Below are 27,265 nucleotides of genomic sequence, written 5' to 3'. Positions count from 1 at the left end.
AAACCATCATGTCTGTTGCAAAAAAAAAAAAAAAAGGCACAATGTTGCAACAAAATGACAAATACAGACAGCATAATATGAATGTACCCCATTTATACAATTTTCTGACTTGTACGTCATCGGTAGATAGACAAAAAGATAGAGAGATAGCTAGACAGATAGATAGAAGGATATTCAATGCATAGAAATACATGTACTGCACAGAAATACAATAGATACGGTATGAGATCAGATAGATGAATAGATAGATATGAGAAATCAATATCAAAAGTGCAATGTTTAATCTTTTCCTTGTGAATTTTTTTTCTTTCCCTTTCCTATTCCAATTATCTCCAGTGTGGAGGCATAGACAGCAACATATGTTGGATACATCCAACAACGCATAACCTTCACATTTATATCAAAACCATCCGCTGCTTAACGGAACGTGCCTGGCACACCCTCCCCGATCAGAGAGAGCAGACATCGTTACTGGTTGCTGGGGAGAGATATGGGGGCTGCCTTGGCAACTGCAGAATGCTCATGTGATAATTCAAATATCCGACGCAAAAATTAACCAGGATTCGCCTGCCCGTACTCTCTCTCTCTCTCTCTCTCTGCTAACTGTCTGCACACTGAATGACTGTTTATCTGTGAATGCCTAGCTACAATGTATTTGTCACGATACAATTCTGCCTCCTTGTTTACATATACTTAGCAATAAACTGACAATGTGCTATTTAGTAGAGATCACATAATGGATATCACTTTTCACATATGACTGAGCAGCAACAATTTGACATAAATCATCTTGCATAGATTAGATGGTATCATAAACTCTGACTTTGAACATTCACATAACACATACCACAGATAATGCAATAGTGTTTGTATGTTTTGGAAAGCAAAGGCATTGAGATTGAATTTGTTTGAGATGTATAAAAATGAATTCAGATCTTTCCAATTTTATAAGTTAAACTGGTGATTTTCCTGTTTAGCTTCAGTATAATACACTTTGTCTTACTATCATAATCTGTTTTCAATGAATACAACTGAAATTGATCTAAAAATAATGTCTCCAAAGACTTTTAAAAGCCATTTTCAAATTTGATTTTTGCAAACTTGACTTCAGTCTTAATGATACAATGCTCAACATTGTGACCAGAACCATTCATTTTCTATTCACTCAAGGTACACTATTAACCTGTTTCATGTCCCAGAGATTGTACTTTTGTATTTGTATGATAGGCAAGGAAGTATTGCATTGGCATAGATACTCTATCCTTTGATATTATCTGTAACTAAAAATATAACAAATATCATCCTTTTGAATCCAGAAAATTCTGAAGAGGAATTTTTTCAAAATGAGTCTAATTCTCTCATCCTGTGCATCATATATCTAGAGCATAGCAACTACAATAGTTTGTAATTCAAGCATTCATCAGGATTAATGTTTTGTAATCTATCATGCACTAGCCACAACCTGTTTCATAACAATAAGACCCAATGGAAATAATTTTTGTAGTTCCCTCGCATCAAAGTCTCTAAATGTCATGTACATGTACACTGTATTTCAAAATCCAAACTGCTTAGACCAGCCCTGTAGTGATGCTGAATTTATGATACATGTATAAATGACTGAGCATGAATTGTGGTATCATGAACAAAAATAATCCATGAAATTTCCCTGCAAAATCTATATCCCCCCCCCCCCCCGTTTTATCACATTTTCAACCTTTTCTTTTATGAGTTTCAGAGGATGGATTTAAGCCTTACATATGTCTTGTGTGAGACACATGAAAAATAAAAGGTTGACCCAATATTATCTACATGTATAACTTGTGTGTTTGTTTTAGAAAAATTCTTCCCCCTTTAATATATCATTGCCAGGACTCACAAACGTATTCACTGGTGTAATGTCTGAAGAAAAGTTTTCAACAATATTCTCTGCTTCTTTAAAACTATATCACAAAGAGACACAAATACACATACAAAAAGGTCAAGTAATTCTTACCTCCTTAAATGCCTTGGTGGCCTCTGTCTCATCTGTGCATTCAACCTATTGGAGTAAATCAATCAATTATGCAAATTAAATGAAATATTCAATGCAAATTACAATGCACAAAGTAATTACAAGTTCAGAAAGAAGTTTCATCCCTTCACACAAATACAACACCATCTACTGTACGAGCTGAAATTTTTGCGTACAGATATTTTCGCGAATTGCTACTTGGAGGACATTTTCGCGTGTTTTTTAATTTCGCGGTTGCGAGGGTCTAACTGAACTTAGTTATTCGCGCGTTGTTATTTTCGCGTTTCAAAGGCGATTCGCGAAATTTGCGAAAATTTCAGCTCGTACAGTATCATTTCTCAAAGCATATCTTAAATTACATTTTTAGCAACACTGCGCACTGGCACTGGTCCGACAGCCCCTGACCAGTAAAAATCACTGTCTGACCAATAACTGTTTAAGGATTGGACCAGTAAAAAATGGAAAAACTGGGCACCTGCTGCTCTTAAAGACAGGTAGGACCAGTTAGAAAAAAAATGGGTTAGTGTGCAGCCATGTCTTTTGCATGTTCAAGGTGACTAAAACAAAGTCAAATCAGGAAAACGAAGTGGTTGACATCTTTGTAGAATCATACTTGCACATGAAAAAAAGATTACGGAATTGTAAATGAAAATATCAAAATTAATGGAATTAAAATATCTATGATTTCATCTAAAAGCAAGTACATACCTTAACTGTGGCTTCATCATCTCACAGTTCTACTGGTTTATTCCATCAAATATTTTTACAATTCATGTTTATGGCTGATGATTTAGCAGCTAACACCTACGGTAAACGTATTAACCCTCAAAAGTCACTGTTCTGTTCTTAATCTTACGCCTAATGATTATGTTGTGGAGAACATCATCTATTCTTATTGCTTTGACATTGTCAATACCAAAAGGAAGCTCATTGAGGATGTAGCCTGTACAGATCAATGGGAAACTTGTGAAGTGATGACATTATTTCAACCATGACTGTGGTTATTGTTACCAGTACTGCTAAAATGATGTGTTTACCATGAATTCTCCTAGAAGTCATCTGATATTCTATCTAGGAACAGTGCAAATGCTTATAAATCGTCGCTGGGGTGACAAGACCTTGTATCTGCAATTTTGGTGGAAATGACTTTTTTGCATTTATGGTCAAATAATCAGTTAAGTGATGTCCTGCCCAAATCCTAGCTGTATTACCCCAAAAATGAAGCCACAATGGCAAGTCAAAGGAACGGCTGTCCTATTCCGTATAGTGCTTTGGCCGCCATGTTTTTTGGCTCTCCTGAACATTTGACATTTTGTAGATCAATATACGAGGTCTTGTCGCCCCAGCGACATTATGTTGCTCTGTATTGATTTGTCATACCCTGATCATCACTTGTGTGGCCAAAGGAATATATCTACATTATCAATATTATGCAATACATTTCATAATGATATTTTTGTTATTTTTCTTCAGATTACTTGGATACGTCCACACAAGGATTACACCAGGATTTTGCCAGTGACATCATCTGTCAATCATTGCTAAAGTACTAATTATCAATATGATCTTAAAACAAAATATGTTGGCATGCACCTTCCTCTAGGCCAAGCCGAACTTGCATGTTTTCCTGCAGCATGATGTTAATAATTAACTTGTTGAAAACTAGTCCCAAGTATATTCGGGCAGGTGTCTATGGGAAATGGCAGGTTATAGCAATATCAGTCCATCCTCAATGGGTTAGTAACATGGAAACACGTGTATGTGTGGCATTTCCGTATTATATGCAGTGTGGCAATTTCTTAGAGAGATAACACTTATAACAGAATTAAAGCTCCATGTTCATCTCCCTACCTTTTTTTTCCACTATAGAAAGAACCATAGAGACACCCCAACACTGTGGATTCCTGACATTTTTTTCATTATTGCTGATGACGAAAACAAGTCAAAGATACAATTACTCATAGGAAAGATGATGACAGCCGTATGTAATGGACTACAGCTGTATGCAACATCATTGCCATGGATACATGTGGTCGCCCTGCAAAAATTGTGAAGCTCCTTGCTTGAATTATGTAGCACTGTGATCACCACACTGCAAACACATAAATGTGACAAGAATTATGCAGCCCTCTCCAGCTCTAGAGAAACAGTCCAGGTTTCTGGATATTTTGTATGCCCCCCCCCCCAAAAAAAAAACTTATTTTGCTATACCACTCTACACTATCCTTCACTTTTAACGCACTGTCCACACCACTTGCCAAATGTGCGTGTGTGCATGCATCGGACGCATCTGTGCACGTAAGCCATTATTATTAGGGGAGACTGGTACGAGGTTTACTACGTGGTAGTGAAGAGCAGTAGGTACAAAGTACAGTGTAAATTCAGGGACGGGGTGGGGGACGTACTGTACACGCCATATATTTCGCGAGTCTAAATTTTCGCGAATCGGGAATTCCTGATGATTTCGCGAGTGGTTTAAAAATTCACGATTGTGGAGTCCTGTACTGAACGGAAAAGTGTAAATCCATACATCACATTCACATCGGGATCAGAGTCAATATTTTTGCGTGTCTTTAATTTCGCAAATAGCACCTGACTCGCGAAATTCGAGAAAATAAAAATCTTGCAAAATATTCGGCGTATACAGTACATAAAGAAGTTTTTTCTATATTTCATACACTTGCATTCCGGATTAAATCAGAAGCAGGCAGTGCTGTGAAAACCAAACGAACCCTTTCTTTTAACAATCTGCAAGATCTCCATATGGCAGGTCAGAGACAAATCTTAGGGTCATGTTGAATTTGCATGATTCACAATGTAGAACATCTAAATGAATACAAACTGTCATTAAAATCAGTATAATTCTAACTTCTTCTTTTGCAGTAGGCTACTGCCATAATGTTCCAAATGGAACCAAACAGGCAGATATGTTATTAGTAGTTTAGTGCACAGATCAAATGTTATTGGCACAGGAGAGAAGAACTTATCGATCTTTCGATGTTACACCGAGTTAGGGCATTTGGCAACATACACAACGAATCTCAGTCACTCTGTAATCTGGGCCCTGTTTCATAAAAGATGTTAGGATGGCAACTCTTGCTTGAAGTTGACTTGAATGGCAGCTTCCATACAGAATCCAATAGCAACAGCCAGTCAGGAAGCTGGATTCTTGTCGTTACCATGTCAATTGCCATTCCAGCAAAAGATGTCATCGTATCAACCTTTTATGAAATGGGGCCCTGGAGTCTAATAAAAGATATTTTCTTTGCATAGAAATCTAGATACTTGTTAGGCCTAACAATGATTAGAATCTAACGTTAGGATGGGGGGGGGGGGGGGTTGGGTGTCCGGACACCTAAGACTCTCGCGTACATGTACTGACTTGCTTATTTTACTTTGAATACGCATTTACGCACAGCTCCTCACTGCAATGTTTATGTAGTTATTGTAGGCACGTCATTGTCAAACCAGACGCACTTTACAGTACGCGTCCGGTCCCACAACCTGTCCGGACACCCAATGACTGGGTATACATTGTATTCGACATTCGTGTTAAATGTAATCAGTAAAGTTCATGATGATGCATGGTTCTCAAAACACAACGTGACAATCTAAAATCAATACAATTAATTTACTGAAGAAAAAAAGGAACGTAATAAATCAATCTAGAACCTATTTGGTTCGGAAGTTATGTTATGATGATCAAAAAGGTCAAACCAGAAGGTCACGCAATAATACAAGCTGTCAAAGAGGCTAACGCCGCCGCGCCGGCCGACAAGGGTGGACTGCACTTCCCCTACATACCCCTTACCTTTTTCAGCACATACGTCTTTCCATCATCCTTGTTCTTCGCCAGGAATACCTGCCCCTGGGCACCTTTGCCCAGTCGGCTGTTTTCGAGCTGTATAAGAAATGACAGGAGTAAATAACATTGAGAAGCAAAATGTACAACTCTGTTAGACAGAATTCGACCGATATCAAAACATAATTTCGTTTGGTACAGCAGAACACACGATTTCAAAGTAAGTTTCTTATCCCGGATCTACGAAACTCACCACATAGTTCTCCATCTTTCTTAGCTGTGCTTTTCCAGTGGCAACGCCAAACTACTTGCCGTGCGCATGCGTCAAATTGTGGGGACGGGAACAGCGAGATTTCATTTTGTACAACACCATGAGACTAACCGAGTCATATCAATCTTTGCATAATGAATCATCTTTCAATTTAGAAAACAAACACATATCACACACATGTATTTCAGTAAGATAACCTTTCTGCTCGATTTTGTATTCAGTCAAGCACTCATTAATCGTGTACACTAAACGAATTTTTAAAGGCTTTTTATTGATGAGCTATTAAATTAGAACACTCATCTCATTTAAATGAATAAACTTAATTCAAGATGTGCAGGAGTTATTTACAAACTAAAATTGTTTTTCTCCGATTAAAATATTATTGGTGTTATAATATTATTCAACTTTAACATTACCATTTTGTATTATTTAGATCACGAAATACCAGGATCAATATTGATAAACGGATAACCGAAAAGAGAGTTTCAAGACGATCCGTTGAGAATGTAAGCCCTAATATTCTCATTTTTTTTTAAATTTGTGTTTTTGAACTTACCCACTGGGCAATTTGTTACCGATTACCAATCTTACCGAATATTACCGGTAATAACGCCCCGAAATTTGACTAAGACCAAACATTACCGTTATTACCATGTTATTACCCAAATGATATTACCTGTTACTGTTATCACCCTGATGAAACCGCATTTTACAGAGTTACAACAGGGTGATGAGGGGTAATATGGGTATGTTGAAAGGCTTCGTTTGGTTATAACCTTGCAAACTTGAGTAATAACAGTAATCTTACGGCAATCCCAACGAAATTGTCAAGTCCAAAAAAATTACTGTTATCACCCCGATGAAACCGACATTTTACTGAGTTACAACAGGGTGATGAGGGGTAATATAGGTAATGTTGAATGCATGTTTCGATTGGCTATAACATTGCAAACTTGAGTAATAACGGTAATCTTACAGCAATCCCAGCGATTTTTTTCAAGTCCAAAAAATTATTGTTATCACCGTGTTGAAACCAACATTTTACCAAGTTACAACAGGGTGATGAGGGGTAGTAATCTTGAATAGCATTGCAAACTTGAGTAATAACTGTAATTTCGTAGCAATCCCAGCAAAATTTTCAAGTTTCACAAATTACTGTTATCATCGTGTTAAAGCCAACATTTTACCGAATTACAACAGGGTGATAAGGGTAATGTTGAATGGCTTTAATTGGTTATAACGTTGCAACCTTGAGTAATAACAGTAACATTCATGCATATCCATGAATAAAAACAATGATAAAATGTGTGACCTAATTTCAGTAACCATGTCTTCACGCATTATAACATTTTGGGGGTATGTTATAAGGCCTATACAGAATGTGATAGAGTATAAAGGTTTAGATGGTAGGACATTAGGAACAGGTTATAGGTTAGGATAGGATTAGGATATCTAGGAGTAGGGCATATTAATCCCAAAATTGTGCCTAACATAATCTCATAACTAATTATTGTGCCCAATTCAACCCTTAATCTTCATTTTTGATAAAATCGTGTGGTATATAATAACATGGGAATGTGGGTAATATCGGTTACATCATACTGGGTATTGGGGAAATGCAGTAATAACGGGTGGTAATAACGTGGAAATGCTGGAAATATCGATTACATCATACCAGGTAATATTGGGTAAATGCAGTAATAAATTGATTATCATTATGGTCATATTGGGTAAATGCAGTAATATCAGGTGGTAATAACGTGGAAATGCTGGAAATATCGGTTACATCATACCGGGTAATATTTGGTAAATGGAGTAATATCGGGTTTGGGTAATAACGGGGAAAGATTGGTCTACTATTTCCCCGTTATTACCCATTGCAAGTGTTACCGTTGTAATAACAACGTTATTACCTGTTATTACCCGGGTATACTAACGGGTAAAATGCCCAGTGGGTAGGAGCTTTGATGCACAGATAAATGATATGATAACAATTGTGAAATGCCTAAAGTTTTAGAGTCTTATTTCAGAAAAAATAATGACATACGTAAATATATCAACCAGATAAAATGACATGCACCATAATGAATACCAACAAACAAGACGACGAATGCGTTTGTACAGTAGTACAATACTTTTATTCAAAATGACCCCAAAATTTGGCATTCCTAAAATACTTAGATAAAACGAACTCGCACTGATTAAAGGCATATACATTAAAAACGTAGGCTTAAAAGCAAACTGTCAGCATAAATTGATAGATGATTTGAAATCTGTTTGACATGGTTAATTGTTGAACAGGTCCATACGGGCTCGTCTTCAATTTCTTATTTTTCAGTGGATTATTTTCATTTCAAGTCTCGCAGCTGCACTGAATTTTTAAACGTTTGTTACTATTCACTGAACTGCAGAGTGTATGTTACAAATATGACTTGTGTGGAAGTTTGATAAATGAAATGAAATTGAATTCATTATCAAATAATAATTATCGTGGTCATATGATAATTCAAATGATACTCAGTATAGATACCGTCCTTTTTTCAAAGACTGAAGAGTATCTAGGCTTCCTACAAATGATATAACTCATAACAACAAGTGAAACAACAGGAAACGAGAGCCTTAAGAATACACTCTCTTTTCACGAAGATTGCTAGAGATATGAAGAAAATCTCTGAGTCATCTACGTGTGTTTTATTGATACAGGACGTACAAGTCATTTGGGGAGTCATGCAGAATTGAAGCCACACAAAAGACTGTTTTGGTTGTTGCTATTTCTTTGTATCAACGTGCGTTTCAGTGTTCTAGCATCATGCAAAATGGAGAGACAATGAATGTGACAAGGAATTTACTCACTCTCAAAGATTCCGAGCCCAGTTGTACTGTTTCTCCAGGAATCCATGCAGTGAGGAACTAATTATAACTAACATGAATAAGACAATTCGCCGTCCTAAAAGTTTATCACTATACGCCTAAAACGTTGTGCACACAGGTGATTAGTCTTATTTTGTTCTTATGTAGTGCGTGTTGATATAGAGAGATAATAGCGGAGAGAAAACAGACCCATTAAAGTTTGATAAAATTTAACTCAAAACAAAACTGAAATTAAAAAAAAGAAAGAACTACCCCTGCAATGTGCCGCACCCGTCTTGAGCAGGTTTGACTGGATATGGTGGGATACAAAATTTTGTGTATTATAGTCTTTCTGAACAGAGGGTTAGTACTGCCAAAGGTGAATCGTCGATTCAGTCTGTCCATAGACTCTGTACTAGCAGCGGATCATTCATTCCCTTTAACAGCTGTTTCAGAGTCTAATCGTGGTAATGATTTGCTAGATAGATAGCATAACAGGTAACAACAATAATTACCAGAGAATGCACCGCTAGCCAAGCTTCCTTTGTTTTCCTCGATCTGTCATCAAAATATGGCCCATATGAACCAACCGTCCTTGTCCCTTGAACGGACTAAAGGTAATGCATCAATGCCTCTTTTGTATGCGTACTAATTGAGTCTGTGTAGCCTAAGTTGGAGCTGGTTGGCTGAGTTGAGTACAATGTGCGAGTTTTAGCGTAGTATGTAGTCCCACGCGTTCGTTATTGAGTAGTGTAGTGAAAGTATCGAGCAAGTTGCGTTAATTTACTAACAATTAAAGAGTCTAGATCTAAAGTCTTACCTTCCTGTATTTAGTGAATGACGTTAATTAGCTACAGAGCAGAGTTACTAAGGACAACTAGTTTTAGAGATGTGCAATAGATTAAGGTTAACACAGCTGGTCTTATTCATCTTTGACTTTGAGCCACAGCACAGCCACAGCAGGCCACAGCCGTTCCTGCTACTGCTGGGTCCGCTGCTACTTAGTACTAAATTTAAGTGCTAGAGAGTAGAGTGGTCAGGCTACAATACAAATTTTCATTAGGCCTACAATGAAATATTAATGTGAATGTGAACATATTGAGCATTGTGCAAGCAAACACTGTGTGTTTATACCGGAAGATGGACATACAGTCAACTTGTCCGAAACATTATTGAGACTTCTCTCTCTGTAACTTTACTGTATGCTTCCTCTCTTCCACCACAGTTCTTCCTTTCTATCTTAAATATTATTTTTAAGGAAGAAAAATTCATTGTTCACTGACTAAAATAACTTCAGTACTGTAAAAGTGGAAATTTTTGCAGTGTTGAAATTTTCGCGCATTTCGCGCAACCAGAGACCAGCGTGAAAATAAAAGCACGCATATATTTTTGCCTGCCATATGTTCCAGTACTACAATGTAGTTGATGTCTTGATTCCACGGAATTAAAAACATGTGAAACTCTTCTTACCCCACTGACTGCGAAAAAATTAGTTGTGCAAAAATATCCACTTTTACAGTACTTGTACCTCTTCTCCTGAATCTTCTCCTCTCTTCTAACTCACCCTATTGTACCTGCCTTTCCCCTACATTATAGGGCTGGTATAGTTTTGGTTGAGATGGGGTTTCACGCTTCCAATGTTTTTTATGATAATTTTTTGGGATAATGAGAAACCTCTTATGCAGGAACTGTACAAGTGGATATTTTCGCGTGACTAATTTTTTGCGCTTGTGCGGGTAAGAACAGTTTCATGTGTTTTTAATTCTGTGGAATCAAGACATCCACAACTGGAACGTATGGCATGCAAAAATATTCGCGTGCTTTTATTTTCGTGCTAGCTTCTGGTTGCGCGAAATGTGCGAAAATTTCAACACCGCAAAAACTTCCACTTTTACAGTATATATGAAATGGCATATGAATTATAATCTTAAGAAGCATTCAGAGTTTATTTGATGAAAATTGTTTTTGAAATGGCTGAGATATCCAAAACAAATCAAACCTTTTTTTGTACATTTCTTCCCAATCAATGACTCTTTAACCATTCAGTGAATTTTAGATTTCAAAGTATATTTAGTTTTTTTCCCAATCTGTTTGTATTATAAATCCATATTCTACAGGGTTCATACAGGTCATGGAAAGCCTGGAAAGTCATGGACTTTGGCTTAGTCTTTTTCCAGGCCTTGAAAGGCATGGAAAACTGATATTTTCCTGAAAAGGTCATGGAAAGTCATGGAATTGCAAATATAGAAGTTTATGTGTTGTTTGTGTGAGATGTGTATAATCAATGCCCTTTGTTTCCCTTTGATTTGAGATCAAATTTTCAGTGTAACATGTTAAAAAAAAAAAAAATTATAATAGTCATGGAAAAGTCATGGAATTCTGGCAAGAAAGGTCATGGAAAGTCATGGAATTTAATGAATGAAAAAGAGTATGAACCCTGTTCTATGATCACAGAGAGTAACCTCCCTGACTCTCCTAACAATGCATCTGTGTCCACCTTGCAGCTGCCTTGAAGGATGTTCTGGAGGCCTTCGCCGCTCCTGAGAACAAGGCCCTGATGGACAAGCAGAAGGAGACAGCAGGCAATGACATGATGCACATGATGCACTTGGTGTTCCCTGTCTCCACTCAGATCCAGATGGAGGCGATCCAGAAGTACGGCTTCAGTCCGGATGGGGAAGGTGTGGACACACTTTGTCCTTTTTCATACACTATACATACTGTACAGTTTAAAGGAAACCAAAGAAATGTAGATGGAGTGAAAGCAGCAACATTAGTAGAACATATCAGTGAAAATTTTAGGAAAATCAGACAATCGATGCAAAAGTTATGAATTTTTAAAGTTTTGGTGTTGGAACCTCTGGATGAGGAGACTATTACAGGTTATGACGTATGTGTGGACAATGATATAAAGAAAATATAAAGGGAATTCCACAAAAATTCACTTTTCTACCATAATGAAAGAGCACTTGACTAACCGCTTTCAGAAAGCAGGGGGAATAATTGCTACCCTTAATACATGTATATGCCAGTATCAAGTTGATGGAATGTGTAACTTTCATGAATTTCAGGAATTTGCATTGATTGTCCGATTTTCCTCAAACTTTCACAGATCTGTTCTACTAATGTTGCTGCTTTCACTCAATCCACATTGCTCTTTGGGTTTGGGTTCTCTTTAAGTTGACCTCACATACATGTAGTTGAATAATCGCCTAAGTCGAAGGTCTTTTGGAGTCCTATTCTCTGTGATATAGTCCATCATAAGTCAAATTTTGAAAGTTGAAGCTATTTCTTTAGTCTAAATAGATTGGACTTAAGCGAGGTTGACTGTACTTTATCTGTGCTGTCTTGACTGTATGTGTATTTGACAGCTTCTTGTCTTCAACATTTCTGCAGTCTTGCTACATTTTTGATTGGATAAGAGTTGTGCTATGGTTCACTTTTCCATGGCAGAAATATTGCCTTGCTACTCAAATGTGTACAGTCATGTATGTATATTTAATTTGGATGAAAAAAATTATGGATACTAGTTGTTCCTCTTCAATCCATAAGCAATTCTTGTTCTGATAATGAAGTCTTTGAGACCAGCAGTTTCTTTTTTTCTTTCAGTATATCATTTTTTTTTTTTTTATACAGCTGTAGCTGGACAAGAAAGCATACAAAGATAATGTGGACAATCATTTTAGGACCTAAATTTGTACTTCATTGTAACAAGTGTTTTGTCATAATCTTGTTCGTTATAATGGGAGAGCACTGTACCATTACATTGAATGAATGTTGGACCTTACTCGAATATTGTCAGTTCCTCCATACTGTGAAGAATGAATAGACCAAGCAAAGAACCTTGGATCATTTTGTCAGAACAAGAGGGTTTTGTGGTAATACAGTCATTGTTTCATTGTTTACTCTGTCCATGTTAATGAGATTCTGTTATAACAAGAACATCTTGCGGTCCCAATCATCTTGTTGTCATGGGTTCACCTATACTTGCAATACTGTCCACACTGAAAGGTAAAAGCACTCTTTATTCTTTGTTTGTTGTTTTATTGTGTGCAGGTGCGATCAAATTTGCCCAGACGGTGCGACAGTATGAGGCAGCGGATAATGAGATAGCAGAAATGGCCTCCAGACTCAAGTCCATGTTCTTGCCACCTCTACCAGCCATGGCCCCGCCCCAGTCACAGGGTCCCATGGGGGCGTCATGACACCCTCTATTGACCCTTGTCCAGTCAGTGTCCATCATATGCCCAAACTTCAATCAATTATCATTACCTGTAATAGGAAATGTGAACTGAATGAGGGGCATGGTGTACAACCACCTCCACCTGCTAACACCCTCTCCAAGTTGAGAAGAACTGGCATTGATGCATGTAATTATGTGGTCCACAAGGAATTGTTAGCATGTCCTTGTATTATGCCAAAACTTGTATGAGACATCTTAACAACAACAAAAGAGAGAGAGAGAGAGAGAGAGAGAGAGAGAGAGAGACATTTTAAATGCCATGTCAAACGGGAAAAAAAATATTGCAACTTACTGAAATAATAAACATACAAATGAAGATCAAATGTCTCCACAAGCTTACTAAAATTATGGTTAAAGATTTGATATTTAGATTACTGCTCATTTACCATCATCACATGTTTTTGATTTTGTGCACAATGTCAGAGATGTGTTTGCATATATATGTGACATGTTAGAAATCAATGCTGTGGAGCTTTTGTGTGCATTTTTTTTTTTTTTTTTTGGGGGGGGGGGGAGGGATTGAGTTTACACTTCTTTTTGCAGCTATATTTGTGAAATGATGTTCATGATTTCAACATGCCCTGCGTCTCAAGGTTGGACCACAAAGCTCTTTTAGGTGGACCAAGATGCGGGCCAAAAATGAATAAAAAAATGTTTGTATTCTATCTCACTTGGCCTAAAAAAAAATTCATAGAAGCCAAAGTGGACTGCAGGTTAAAGAGGGTTGCGAAGCGTTGCATTAAAGTTTAAGAATGAGTAGTGCAGACAATGCAATTGTACAAAGAAATGCTGGCAGTGAGTATTTCAAACCAGGCAATGAAGACTAAAAGCATATCTGGCAGAGATGAAGAGCAGTCACTTTTTAGATGGGTTGATTTCAACTCTTCTGAAAGCAACTAGCAGTTCATTTAAAGCTGTAAGGAAGGTACAATGTAGGTAAATGTCTGTTCGATTATGTTTTTGGTAAAAATCAGTTTGTTTTACTGGATTCCCTCCTTTCCCTGCATTATGCAATACTTCTGTAAAGCTCATATTCCACTAGTGTTTACGTGAGAATCAATTTCCGGTAACGTACTGTACTTCCATATGTCAACAGTCAAATCTTGGGTAAAGGTTTGAAAAGGCAAATTTGCTCTGTAAAGATGAAAAAACAAATCTGAATATGCCATGCAGAGAAAGCTTAAGGGAAGACCTCTGGGTTGTGTATATTTTTGATGTAGACAAAACTGATATGAATTCCAAATAACGTCATCCCATGGTCTTTGTCTGGTCAAAAGAATAGCTATAATAATTATAATAATAAAATGTTTAAAACAGTATGAATAAACATCTCCGAAGTTCATATCACTGGAAAGATGAGATCATGCTCTGCAACTTTCCTATGAACATTTTTTTTCGATGAATAGATTGAAAAAAAGACAGTAGCCGCCAACTTTATGGTGTTTCTGCACTCTGCTCATTTGGTGTCCACAGGACTCCACAACTTCACTGCACACACATGAATGGGTTAATGTAAGAGTGATTAGGATCGGTGGATCTACTAAGATTCCAAAAATTGTAGCACTGAATCTTTGTCACCGATGTTTGTTGGGAGTATATGGACTGAAAATTTATGTCCAGACATGTCAAAAGTCTGATAGATGATGATACATATGTATATTTGTTTATCAAGCTGTCACACTTAAAATTGATTTCAATGTATTCAGAGTACACTCTATTTATTCATGGAAATTGTTTTATATTTTGAGCACATTGTTTTAAGTGAATGAAAGTGAGTGAAGACATACTCCTGTATTCAGTATCTATGCTCAGTGATGAAGAGTTAATGTATGGCAATGTACGTGCATTTTTTTATTGGTCTTTTTTTTCCCCAAGTGAGTGATGAGCAGGATGTATTATTCCTTATTATTTTGTACATATATACATTGTATTTAACTCTGATGGCTGTACATGATGCACACAAGGAGCAGTTCATGTTGATAATCAGGAAACCCTGAAAAGACGAGTCGCCCGATTTTACGTCGTTATAGCGGGTACCTCGTTATACAACTGTATCCGGTACCTCGTTATATCTGGTACCTCGTTATACTGGTACAGTGCACTCCTGTTATAACCAACACGGTTATAACAAAATTCCAGTTACAACGAAATAAAAATTCAGGCCTCAATATTATCGGTTCTTTGTCTTTTATTGTTTACTTGTTTGGTTATAACGAAATTTCAGTAAAACAGAATAAAACTGCCGGTCCTGAGGAGTTCGTTATAACGGGAATCCACTGTACCTCGTTCTAAACGTACTGAAATAGAGACGAGCTCGATACAGCACTAATACATGTAATGGAAAATCGGAAATGTCGAATCCGCCTCGTTAAAGGCGGTAGGCATATTTCTATGTAAGCGAGCTCATTATAACGGAGTTGCCTGTATAGGAGCCAGTGAAGCTCTTGCCAGTTAGTGTTCTTGATTAATGGGACGTCATTCTCCGCAGAGCCATTGGTTGCAATGACTGCTACTCACTTCACTTCTTTCTCACTCGTAATCAGCGCTCAAGAGCTACTTCTATGAACTTTAAACTTGTGCATGTCCCACATTAATGTGATATTTATGAGAAACTGTTACATTAATAAAAAGCAGCCTCCAAAAAATGGCCTGATGAGTTTTTTCTTGCCTTGTGAGTAGTTTTTTTTTTTTTTTTTTTTTAAATGCTGTAGCGTCCCATACATTATGATATTGATATCCTTGCTATTTGACGCTGAGTTAGGCTACTGATATGCAAACACATTTACTTTCTCACTTTACACACTCTGCGGCGCCACCGCGTCGCTTTATGTGTGCTCGATGATGATGGCAGGTTAAATCCTTGTTGTCGGGATCAAGTGACCACAATGTAGCCACAAAATAAAGGATTATCCTCCGCGAAGCCTGCACAATTCCAGAGTTCCAGTGATTCTGTAAATACAACAGGTTGTGAATAGTGATGGCAGTTTCAATACACCTGTTGGTAGGCCTTATCCGTCGCTGAAAAGGAACTTTGACACCAAGTATTCATTGAGTTTGGTCGAGGGTTGAAGTTTAAAAGACTGGAATTGACAATGGATAATGAGTAAGAGCAGTGCCGCGGTTAATTGTCGAGGCTTTCTGCCAGTATCCGCGCAAAAAAGGAAATACAAGAGTCATGCCCTATGTATACACTAAGCACACACAGAGAACAAGGCTCAAATTGCGCCTCTCTTGTAATTTAGTATACTTGAAATGTGAGACCTAATGCACACCTCACACAAACACTGCTGGTTGACAAGATGAGCTCTGTTCATGCATGAATGTCCTCTATAGGACATTATAGTACTATATAATACTAGTCATTCTCACTCGAACGCTTTGACACATTTTTGCTCAAAAAATCACATCACTAAAAGAAGCAAATGGTTGAATTTAACTTACTTCCATTTATTCAAGCATTAGGAATGACAAGAATCCAGCTTCCTGATTGGCTGTTGCTATTGGAAGGTGCCATTCCAGCAAGAGTTGTTATTCTACCATCTTTTATGAAATGGGGCCCCAGATCGTTGAATTTTAATTCTGACAAGGCAATAACAATAATATCAAGTATTGCATGCAGTATCTATCACCCGGAAACGTAATCCCTCCGTTTTCCAGTATCATCTCCACAATGTCCATATACCTAAGGCACAGGAATACAAGTACCTGGGAGTGACAATCACTCATGACTTGAGCTGGAACAAACATTGCCAGAACATCAGACACAGAGCAAGCAAGACATTAGGGCTTCTCCGCAGAACATTATCCCCATGCACGAAGGAAGTAAAGGCCAGAGCCTATACCGCACTTGTCCGGCCCCAACTAGAATATGCATCAGAGGCCTGGAACCCACACACAGCTACAATGGTAAACTCTCTTGAGCAGGTGCAGAAAACTGCTGCTCGGTTTGTACATGGAGACTACAGGTATTCAACATCTTCCTCAACGCTGGTCTCGGCTCTTGGTTGGGATAGTCTCCACACACGACGCCTCCTTGCACAGTGCACCCTCTTTCATAAGATACACTACTGTCAACTTCTACGTTTACCACATGTGACTTTCCCAGCTACCTACATAGGAAGGCATGATCATAAGCTCAAGTACATAATCCCAATCGCGACCATAGATGTGTTTAAATTTTCCTTTTTTCCCCGAGCTGTTAGAACCTGGAACCATCTGCCAGGACCTGTGGTCACAATTACCAACCCATTAACATTCAGAGAGGCTGCTCTTCCAGTCATCCGAGTGATGCAGCCTCCTGTTGGGTCACACATGCTCTAAGAAAAGATGCATGTTTTTTTTTTACTAGCACTATGCACCGTCACTTTTATTGTACATTAGTGACATTTAAAATCATCCTGTTCACCATGTCACCTCTCACTGACGCACGACACTTCTACCATCCCGGGATAGTTTCAAGGAACTGCTGAAAGGGATTACTACTTCAAGGTTCAAGGTTCAAGAAAGTGCGGAAATAAAGCCCTTCCGTAATAAGAAAGCAAACACACACACACACACACACACACGCACACACACACACACACACACACACACACAAGTAACAGTCTCAAGTAACCATCCAACAGTGGCAGAAAAGTGACCTTTATAGACAGGTAGTCGTTATGGCGTTATAGACTGGCCGATGGCCATTTCATTTCTACAGTAAATGTACGTCTCATGGCCGGCGAAACCAGGGGGCCAGGGGTTGAAGAAACCCGGAAGTGGAAGGAGAAAGATGAGCTGAAGACCTTTTTTGAAACCCGGAAGTGGAAGGGAAGAGATGAGCTGAAGACCATTTTTTTTTGTTAGCTTATGAAACCCGGAAGTGCCCCCCCCCCCCCACTTTTGAAAACGCTCCGCCGGCCCTGTGTCTAGACATGTAAACATGTATTGAGGTATGATATATGAATGTGTCTATGTACGGATTAATATCAACAGTTTGCATTCAACAAATCAGGTGATGGTGAAATCATGCATTTCTGTTGTCAATGCGTTGTTTTTTCTTTCTTTTTTTATCTGTTGTTCTCTAACTGGCCATGAAATGCCGCTATATGCAATTAAATAGCGGTCACGAGAGACACATTTTATGGCTGCTGACCATGTTTGACAAGAAGCCGCCGTAGTAATTACGTAGAGTCGTAAAACGATATTTTCGGGGGGGGGGGGGGGGGGGGGGGGGGGTAAGTGACTGCCTAAAGCAGGTTACCTCTACAGACAGGTGGCCGCTAAGACAGGTTTGGTGCCTGTGTATCTCACACACACATGTATGTATGTTTATGTGTGTTTGTGTGTGTGTGTGTATGTATAGGTGGGAAGAGAACCACCTCCCTAGTGTGGTAAAGGTGTTCGTGCGTGTATCTTGAATGTTGTAAATTAATATACTGAGTATATATATATATATTGTAACGCGAGACCCTCTCACTACTAGTACTAATAAACCTCTTGGTAACGCTGCCACCACTCGGTCAACCATGGCCAGCTTTGTGCCCATACACAACAACCACAATTCTCGCTATCGCCAATGACGTAAAAAGTACCCGGATGTTGATTTGAGCGTCATTTACGGTGCATTATGGGATAGCCCGGTAGCAAAGTCACTTCCGTTCGTACGCGCGTGATACGTGACTAATGCTATTTACACACACAAGCGACTGTATTCTACGTGTACTTCCGGTTTTCTCGACTTGAATTACAGCTTTAATATGATTTGAAATTTCTCCATTCTTAAGAAATTGCTGTTAATACGACTATTGGTTGTTGCTGCGAAGTTGCCATGTGTTGTTCGCACGACAATAAATGAAAAAAATCTGCAGAAATAGGACCCTTACTGGCATGCGGGACGTGACGTGGCCGCGTGGGTGAAGTTTGCGGGTGACTCCACAGCGCAGTACGTGCACACGCGACTTTAGTATGTATTATAGTAGCACTAGGTAGTAGGCCTAGTGCCTACGTACATTGTACGTACTTACAGTACTTGGAAGAAATTGCTTCGGAGACAGGATAAGTTCGAGATCACTGTTCGTTCCCGATTTTGTTCGCGACATTTCGACAGAGAACAAATAAAAAAAAAAGAGATGGGCATTCCATGACGATTATACTGTATATCCAGGTGGGTGAATATTTTCCAGCATATTTTCAGCGTATGCAGAGATGACTGATCTGTGATGTACGCCGTACCGGTATGTGTTAGCTTATGCGCTGCGTGCAGTGAGTGGTGCATGCTATGCTAGCAAGGCCGGCCGCCGGCGGCGGCGGGGACTACAGTGTACGAGTATGACAGGCCTGGCCACTCGCTGGCTCGTAGCTCGGGCGGTACAGCGGCCTATTGGCCTACTGTACTATACTAGTATCAGTGGTCGGCGCTGCGCTATAGGTAAGGTACACGTACGCGCACGTTAGCGTTGTGCAAATTATGCCCCGCGCCGGAAGTGCCCTTGCTACCAAGTGCACTAAATCTTGACGAAAAAGCCACATCCGGGTACTTTTTACGTCATTGGCGATAGCGAGAATTAGGTAGGTACAGCCAGCAATCCAGGCAACCAAGACTCCATACTTCACTAGTCTCACATTCTATCTCTGGTAGTCGTGATTCATATCTTTACCGAAGGGTCATTCGATGACAGGTAAGAAGTCCGCTGTTGACGAACTATTATGCTGCCTTACCATTAATTATGCTACCAAAACAGAAAGAAAGAAGATATATCTAGAAACGGTATAACAAACTGCCATGGCCCGTATTTACTAGGTCCAATACTATAGCAATACTGTGATTACGAGCTAACTAGAGTTGCCTGCTAATGTATGCATATTGCGTGTCACATGCCACCTCACTAGCATTCACACCTGCAACGACACTTGTCATCTCACATGTTAAAGTAGAGCCTGCTAGTGTATGTGTATGCCTATCGTGTATCACATGCCACCTCACTTGCCATCACCACAGTGTAAGTGTAGCCTGCTGTAGCATTCACACTTGCAATGTTATTTGTCACATCACATGCACCCCGCAGTAGCCACTACACTCACTAGCACTACTGTTGCCACTACACATGCCAACACTACTGTCGCCACTACACATGCCATGACACTTGTCACTGTAAATAAGTCTCCTACACTTACTTATTCCTCTGCCTTGGGTAAGCTACATCGTATGGTATGGTATACACTTCAACAAAGAAGAATCGAAGAAAGCTGTCAAATACATTTGAAAACCAGTTTATTACATGACGGATTCATTCTATTCCGTCCCAATCACAGCAAAAGATACAGCTGTCACACTGGCTGTATTTATATTGTTCGCATCTGATCTTGAACAAACCTAAGTTACACTGATTCATAATTGAAATTATATTGAAGGCAGTTACACTTGTAACTCACAGGCAAATTCACCTTCACTTGCAATTTATACTACAACCTGCAGAATCTAATCTGAGCATTTCTGAGTCTGAGCAAGGTTTACACATGTCTTGTATGTGCACACGCTATTATCATTCAAAACTGTGTGCCATTACTAAAAAAAGGGGGGGGGGCTTTAAGATAATGCCTTAGCATGTCAATAAACAATAGCCGACTGATTTACATAAGTCAGGGTTTTATTAAGAGTCACTGTAGATCTTCACTCCACACAAGTTATCTCGCTTGTGGGTCTTATCTTTCCACTAACATTTCCTAGGATGAGATCTTGCGTTAAGGCTTCCCACCTTCGTTAACAATCTCCATGTCAGTATCACTCAATCTGGTAATTGGCCATATTACCCTTGAATCTTTCTCTGGGATAAACCCACTATTCCACTCAATCCACCCTTCAAGGATTCCACTAATGCCACCAGCCCTAGTACTCTGTTCACATGTCACTCACTCTGTCGGTGTACATGCTACCAATACTATATCTAGTGCTTAACCAGCACTTGCTTTCAACACTTGCATCTATCTGGTCTCAAGTTTAATATTCCTTAAACTTCCAGAACATAATGCTGCTAAAAGAAATCACACCTAGAAAAGTTTCACTATTAGTAACAAGTTTGTCGACATTACTTGTCACTCGTCCCTTGCTTTCTGTGATCTACAAACTTTTCACACCTGACTATGAAATCTCTCCTATCAAATCAATGTATAACTGTAGTTATATTCAGTGACATCACAATAACAACACTTGTCGTAACAAGTGTCAATAACAATTACACTTGACGCAGTGTCAAGTGTCAACAAGACAGAGCCTCAGTCACAGGGGAGGGGGGGGGGATGTTCCTTGGGGCTGTATACTTCTGATGAAGTGACACATGTAACTTTCTTTATTCAAGATTGTTACTATTGCGACTGTCGGTGTCGGCATTTTCCTTGTTCAGGAATTAAATCAGATAACGTTCACTTTCCCTGTTCGGGATTGCTATTGCAGGAGTACCCATTTCATCTGATCAAATGCAACTGCAACTCAACCTTCATCTCAGTGGTTACTTGAACGTTCCCTGTTCGGGATTGTTCGTGCCAGTCCCGTGGTAAAGTGGGGGGGGGGGGGGGGGGGGGGGAATAACCTGGCTACTGTCAAGTGACATCAGTAACTTCACTGCTTTAAAACCACTATTATTGTCTATACGATGACAGCGTACTGAGACATTTATAATAATAACCTACTCATAATGATAATAAAACGTCAATGTTAAATGGGACAAACTTACATGAGCATTTATAGTGACACATCGATAATAAATGCCGATTTAATGCCTAATGGGATGGGACATGCTTATTCCAGTAGAATCGGTATCCACAATCCAAAACTCATCTCTTCAAATTCAACAACATCTTGCAACTTTCACTAACAACTGCAACAATTGCAAAGGTTCTTAATATCTATGGTATTCCTGGCCAGTAACGTTTGCCATAATGACAACTGTTGTAATTTGTTTAACTGTTCCTAATCCTTTCAATTATTCTTAGTCCGTTTTAACTGTTATCATCCGTTAAGAAGTGGCAAATACTTAAGCCAGGGTCCCAGACCCTGTTCTCTTTCCCTATCACCATTGTACTCTTACCTATTTCACATTGCAAATGTTAATGAAACAAATGAAAGAATAAATGCATTCGTAAATCGACATGTCCTAGACTCTTTGAGTGTCTTATTAACTACCTGTCACATAGAGAGAACTGGTTGAGGTTAGACTGTAAGACTTTGGGTGACAGATGACATTCAGCCACTTTTACCATCCTTGACCTGATCCAAATTAAATTGGTAGTGACAATATTTTGTAGTTGTCACTGTAAGTGATCATCACTTGGCCAAAATTGTATTACTTGTACTTGTTTCACCTCGTCCAGTAATCTCTTTACAATGACTGCATGTGAAAATGTGTCTTTGTTGGACAATAGCAGACACATACATTGTACACTTGTATATGAACTTACACTTGTTCTAACTGAGAAGCTATATCAAATAAAATTATCATATTTCACTTTGTTTGAAATCGAATTTGGCAATCATATAAAAGACAGAAAAAGGTAGTCTATATTCCTAATTTGAGAGGTAAATTTAGAATTTGATGCCAAAAAGGGAAGAATAATTTCAAAGATTTGGTTGAGAAGAAAACTAAATATCCTAACTTCTTCTGTAAAATACTTCCTATAAACTTACTTGAAGAGTGTCAACACTGGAAACAACTGGAACAAAAAGCTTGAAAAGGACTGGAACGAGAAGCTTGGGAAGGGCGGGAACAAGAAGCTTGGAAAGATGTCAAGAGCTAGCTAGGTGTGGCGGAGGAAAGTTTCTTGCAAGGAGAATGATGCAAAAGTTCTTTAGCATCACCTGTCTACCCTTTTATACGAAACCCCAGGATCCACTGTCACCAAAATCTAATTTGCATAATCAGTGCCAATTGGTGGAAAGTAATACCTCAGACAACATAATAATGCTGATTGGTTAATTCATTTCCAATACATTTATACATGTTGTTACGACCAAAATCACTCTGAGAATGATCGCACAAAAGAAACAATCAACTGATGTTCAGGCTGTTTATTAACAGTGATATTGTGGGTACAGACTGGTAATCGGCGTCACATCAGTACAATAATGATCACAAGAAACAAATATAAGTCAGTAATGGAATTACTTACGTAGGCATTACACGCAATATATCACTTACATGCATTAAGTAATCCTTTGAAAGTGTCCAAATACGATGTTCGATGCACAAATGAATGATCCGCGATGCACCGATGAATGATTCCTTCGACGTAAATCCAAACGCAGGTTGCGATAATCCTTGGTATTAATCCAGTATATGTCCATGTGATAGGTCCACGGTATAATGTTCACAGCGAAATGTGCAGAATCCAACGACCACGTCCAGTCGATGCGTTGAATGATGATTCACTTTATATTGTCCAGCTATGAATCCAGCCCGTCACAGCTTTGCCGTAGCAATGTCCATTGACATTAAAATATGGAGTCCAATGAAGGCACATTAATTCTCTGCAGGCAAAATGTCTCCCAGGCCAAGTATCTCCACAAACATAACAGGTCAGCAGGTAACACAGGACTGACTATAACAAGTCGCTTCAGAGCCAGAAGTGACGTAACTCTCAGAGCAGAGGTGTTGGGTACTCTGCCTACTGCAGAATTTCTCTGGCTTATATACTATCCATTCAACCCCTTCTAGCACATTCTATAACTCTCTCCAACCTACTAGCCAGTCCAAGTTCCAGGAAACCTGGATGACTCACTGCCTAACTATGTACAAAACATCATTACCAAGAATAACTACCAATCACATTGGGCTACAGGGACAGTGCCTCACTCAGCCAAATATGTTAGCACTTCCCAGAACTTTCTGGAAAGGGTGAAATCATTCTAGATTGAGTGAGTTATAATGTATTTCCTCTTACATGCATGTACTGTGTAGTTACATTGTATACCACCTAGAAAATTCTCCACTGATCTGGTCAGCCTGTATGTACAGTTAAACTCGCATAAGTCGATCTTCTCGGGACTGAGCAAAACACATCGACTTAGGCGATTTTCGACTTGTGCGTAAGTCGAAAAAAAAATCGACTTAACAACAGTTACACCACACGTACATTATGTATAAATGTACATGTTTGTTGTCCACTCTGGAGCCGAGAGCTGGAGAGGTGTGCCGCAGCACGGGTCGCCCGGCAGGGCCGCGGCTAACTTTGCATGCACAGTGCATTAGTATTGGCACAGGTCCGATTACTTTACACCCTTGTTAAACCTTGGGGAAGTGAATATGAACGATATTTGAGCAGTGATTGATTCCAGTTTACCATACCGTGGCTTGAAATGCGTGTAGAGGTGTAATTTGATTTACCCGTGCCCGTAACTTTCCCCCTACTTTCCGCTTTGAAAACTCAGCAGCGTCATCCATCCACTGCACGGCACAGACTGCTAACATACACAGACTATACACAGCCCAGTCGGTGTACGCACAACTATACACAGCCCAGTCGCTGTACGTACGTAGCGATAGCGCGACAGGGCTGTACCAGCGGACCTCCAAACACGAAGAGAGTTCAACAATCGCATGCGATCGCTTTGAATTTTGATACTTTAGATCATTTTTTTGTCACCTGTCTGGTCGAGCTAGTGGCTTATGTAAACAAAAACTGGCGTCTCGTGATTTTGACAGTGATTCATTGCACAATAAAATCTTATTCGACTTAGGCACAGTGAATTTAATGGTTTTTCCGTGAAAGAGTTTTTGGAATTTCATCGACTTAGGCGAGTATTCGACTTACAAAATTCGACTTGTGAGTGAATTAATACACGTAAGTCAATGGGGAAAAATCGGGACTTTTAAAAATCATCGACTTGCGCGATTATTCGACATATGCGATGTCGACTTAGGCGAGTTTAACTGTACTATATCTATACCACATAGAATGTTCTCCATTAATCTGGTCAACCTGTGTACATACACATTAAAACAGCCAGGCATACAGTACATCATACATGTACGTGTACATAACTACTAGTGTGTACATTTGTGACAATGTCTCTATTATCAAAGTTCATTGACTCTACAAGCAGTTCTCTTCTGTGTATGACTCTACAGACAGTTTTCTTCTGTGTCTAACATACCCACAAGACTCAATTGACATCAAAAATACCACTTACTCTCCTAATTTTAAGCCATAAAACTTACATTAATAAAAACTAAAATATCATACCCAGATGAATATGACACTTTTTATTACATTAATCACTATTTTCCTTCCTAAATATTTCACAATATTCCATAATGTATTGGGCTTAACCCACTTCTTTCACTGCTACTGGTACCTCAATTCGTATTTGCCGGTCAAAACAATGTGGACACACCCACTACTATAGTATGCAAATGAGTGTACCGGTGAGTGACTTTCCATTCATAATTCCAATCACTACTGCGTGTTACTGCGTAAGAGATGTCGTACGCCGGAAAAACTTCTGTATGCAAATAAAAAGAATGGGCGGGGCTTGACTGGGAATCACGCACACACAATAAACCAATGCGCGTACTCGACTTGTCCGCGGGGACAAACCGGAAATCAAGTCGTAAACAACTTCATTGTATCCATTCATAACAGAGTCGGAGGTCAATAACTGTTACAAGAACTACAGAGGGCGCTATTCCTAAATAGGACAGCTTTGTAAAGTTCATTTCCCTATCGCCAGTAGCTATACTCGGAACCTAAATCTTCTTTATGAATAATCTGTCTCCTCTTGAATTACATATCCTTCTGTACTGTGCTTCTTAAAGGGAAATATGTATTTTCAATATTCGTTTGTTTGTTTGTTTTTTTTTTGTTTGTTTGTTGTTTTTTTTTTTTGGGGGGGGGTCTATGTCACAATATATATATATATATATTTTTTTTTTTATGGTTGTGCACGTACATAATGAAATCTTGAAGCACAGATGTAAAAACAAAACAAAACAAAATAAAAACCACCCTTGTGCAGAGTGAAGAGGAAGTATGACAAATCAGATGTATATTTGGCAAGTCTCAGATACAATAATAGCTTAGATCTGCGACGCGAACGCTAGGACAATGCAGACCCCCGGCTTGGGCATGTATTTTAATCAAGAAACAACAAGAAACCACCATTTATTCAGCCCCAGACTCTGTATGAACTGTGCAGGACACCATTTTTTTATACTTCGCGAATGTACAGAACACCATTGTTATTGTATTTTTTTTTCCATTTTTGCGTAATTATAGCGTCGTCTTATATAGCGTTTACGTCGCAGACTTGAAGCTTACTATAGTGTCATGTTTGTGTGTCAGACTGTTTGTGTGTCAGACTGTGCGTCAAACTCCTATAACAGTTTTGACTGAAATACTGAAACCTTGCGGCATCGATGTGAAAAACAAAACGAGGCAAAACAAAACCACTTGTGCACAGAGTGGACGTGAATGTGATAAATCAGATATTTTGTTTGTTTCATTCCCATCTGAGAAGATGGCTGGGAAGCCCATAATCAGCTGCAATAGTTGGTCTTACATGGGGTCCAGTTGGATGTAAGGCGGGACCACTTCACCGAGTTAAACATCCTGTTCTTTGGGATGAATAAATGAAGCGGGATCTTTTACGTGCGTGAGTTAAGACTCTCTCACACACGGGACCTCCATTTTATGTCCTATCCGAGGGACATAGTGTTTGCCTCTTACTAGAGGGGACCTGGATACAATGCCGTCACTAATGCTTCCTGCGGTTGTGCAGTGGATTCTTGACCGGGGTAATTTGCGATATTGATATAATATGCAAACAGATCATAGAATCATGCAAATGAACTCAACCTATTCTGTGGTACAAAATCCACGAGAAAAGTCTCACTCACATATCAACCTTCAGGAGCCAGATCCATGGAAGTGTGTGAGAAATTTGTACCCTTTAAAATAATTATATGGCAAGCACTTTTTGGTAAACTTGTACTAAAATATCATCTGAATGGAACCCTGTGATGATAGAAAGACGAATGATCAGCTCCGGTTCAACTGAGCTGTGATGTGTTCACCTTCTGCATGCCACATTATATCACCTACTCATAGGTTTGT

The 27,265-nt window shown here is 39.0% G+C and overlaps 2 protein-coding genes across 2 annotated transcripts in view; one reads left to right on the top strand and one right to left on the bottom strand.

Moving 5' to 3' along the window:
• Positions 1-6,125, bottom strand: part of LOC139724230 (serine/threonine kinase-like domain-containing protein STKLD1) — a 36,585-nt gene extending 30,460 nt beyond the window's left edge. The window contains exons 1-3 of the mRNA XM_071635374.1: positions 6,067-6,125; positions 5,823-5,912; positions 1,994-2,038 (exon numbers count right to left, since the gene is read on the bottom strand). Of these exons, the coding sequence (XP_071491475.1) occupies positions 1,994-2,038; positions 5,823-5,912; positions 6,067-6,081 (150 nt within the window). The 5' untranslated portion in view covers positions 6,082-6,125. The remainder of the gene's footprint in view (positions 1-1,993; positions 2,039-5,822; positions 5,913-6,066) is intronic.
• Positions 6,126-9,454: 3,329 nt separating this feature from the next.
• LOC139724198 (protein C10-like) lies at positions 9,455-13,652 on the top strand. The gene is made up of 3 exons (XM_071635342.1): positions 9,455-9,551; positions 11,439-11,615; positions 12,991-13,652. The coding sequence occupies exons 1-3, from the start codon at positions 9,506-9,508 to the stop codon at positions 13,137-13,139; spliced, it is 372 nt and encodes a 123-aa protein (XP_071491443.1). The 5' UTR covers positions 9,455-9,505; the 3' UTR covers positions 13,140-13,652.
• The last annotated feature ends 13,613 nt before the right edge of the window (positions 13,653-27,265 follow it).

This window comes from Diadema antillarum, unplaced genomic scaffold, assembly GCF_040938485.1.
Source record: "Diadema antillarum isolate AM-2024a unplaced genomic scaffold, OU_Dant_1.0 scf00000208, whole genome shotgun sequence".
Lineage (NCBI taxonomy): Eukaryota > Metazoa > Echinodermata > Echinoidea > Diadematoida > Diadematidae > Diadema > Diadema antillarum.
This window is presented reverse-complemented; position numbering and strand designations above follow the sequence as displayed.

What these genes read in the sequence shown, in the direction of transcription:
- LOC139724198 (XM_071635342.1), top strand. Translation starts at nt 9,506, where the DNA reads ATGGCCCATATGAACCAACCGTCCTTGTCCCTTGAACGGACTAAAG. An exon ending in GTCCCTTGAACGGACTAAAG is followed by an intron (nt 9,552 to 11,438) that starts GTAATGCATCAA and finishes TCCACCTTGCAG; the next exon opens with CTGCCTTGAAGGATGTTCTG. An exon ending in CTTCAGTCCGGATGGGGAAG is followed by an intron (nt 11,616 to 12,990) that starts GTGTGGACACAC and finishes TATTGTGTGCAG; the next exon opens with GTGCGATCAAATTTGCCCAG.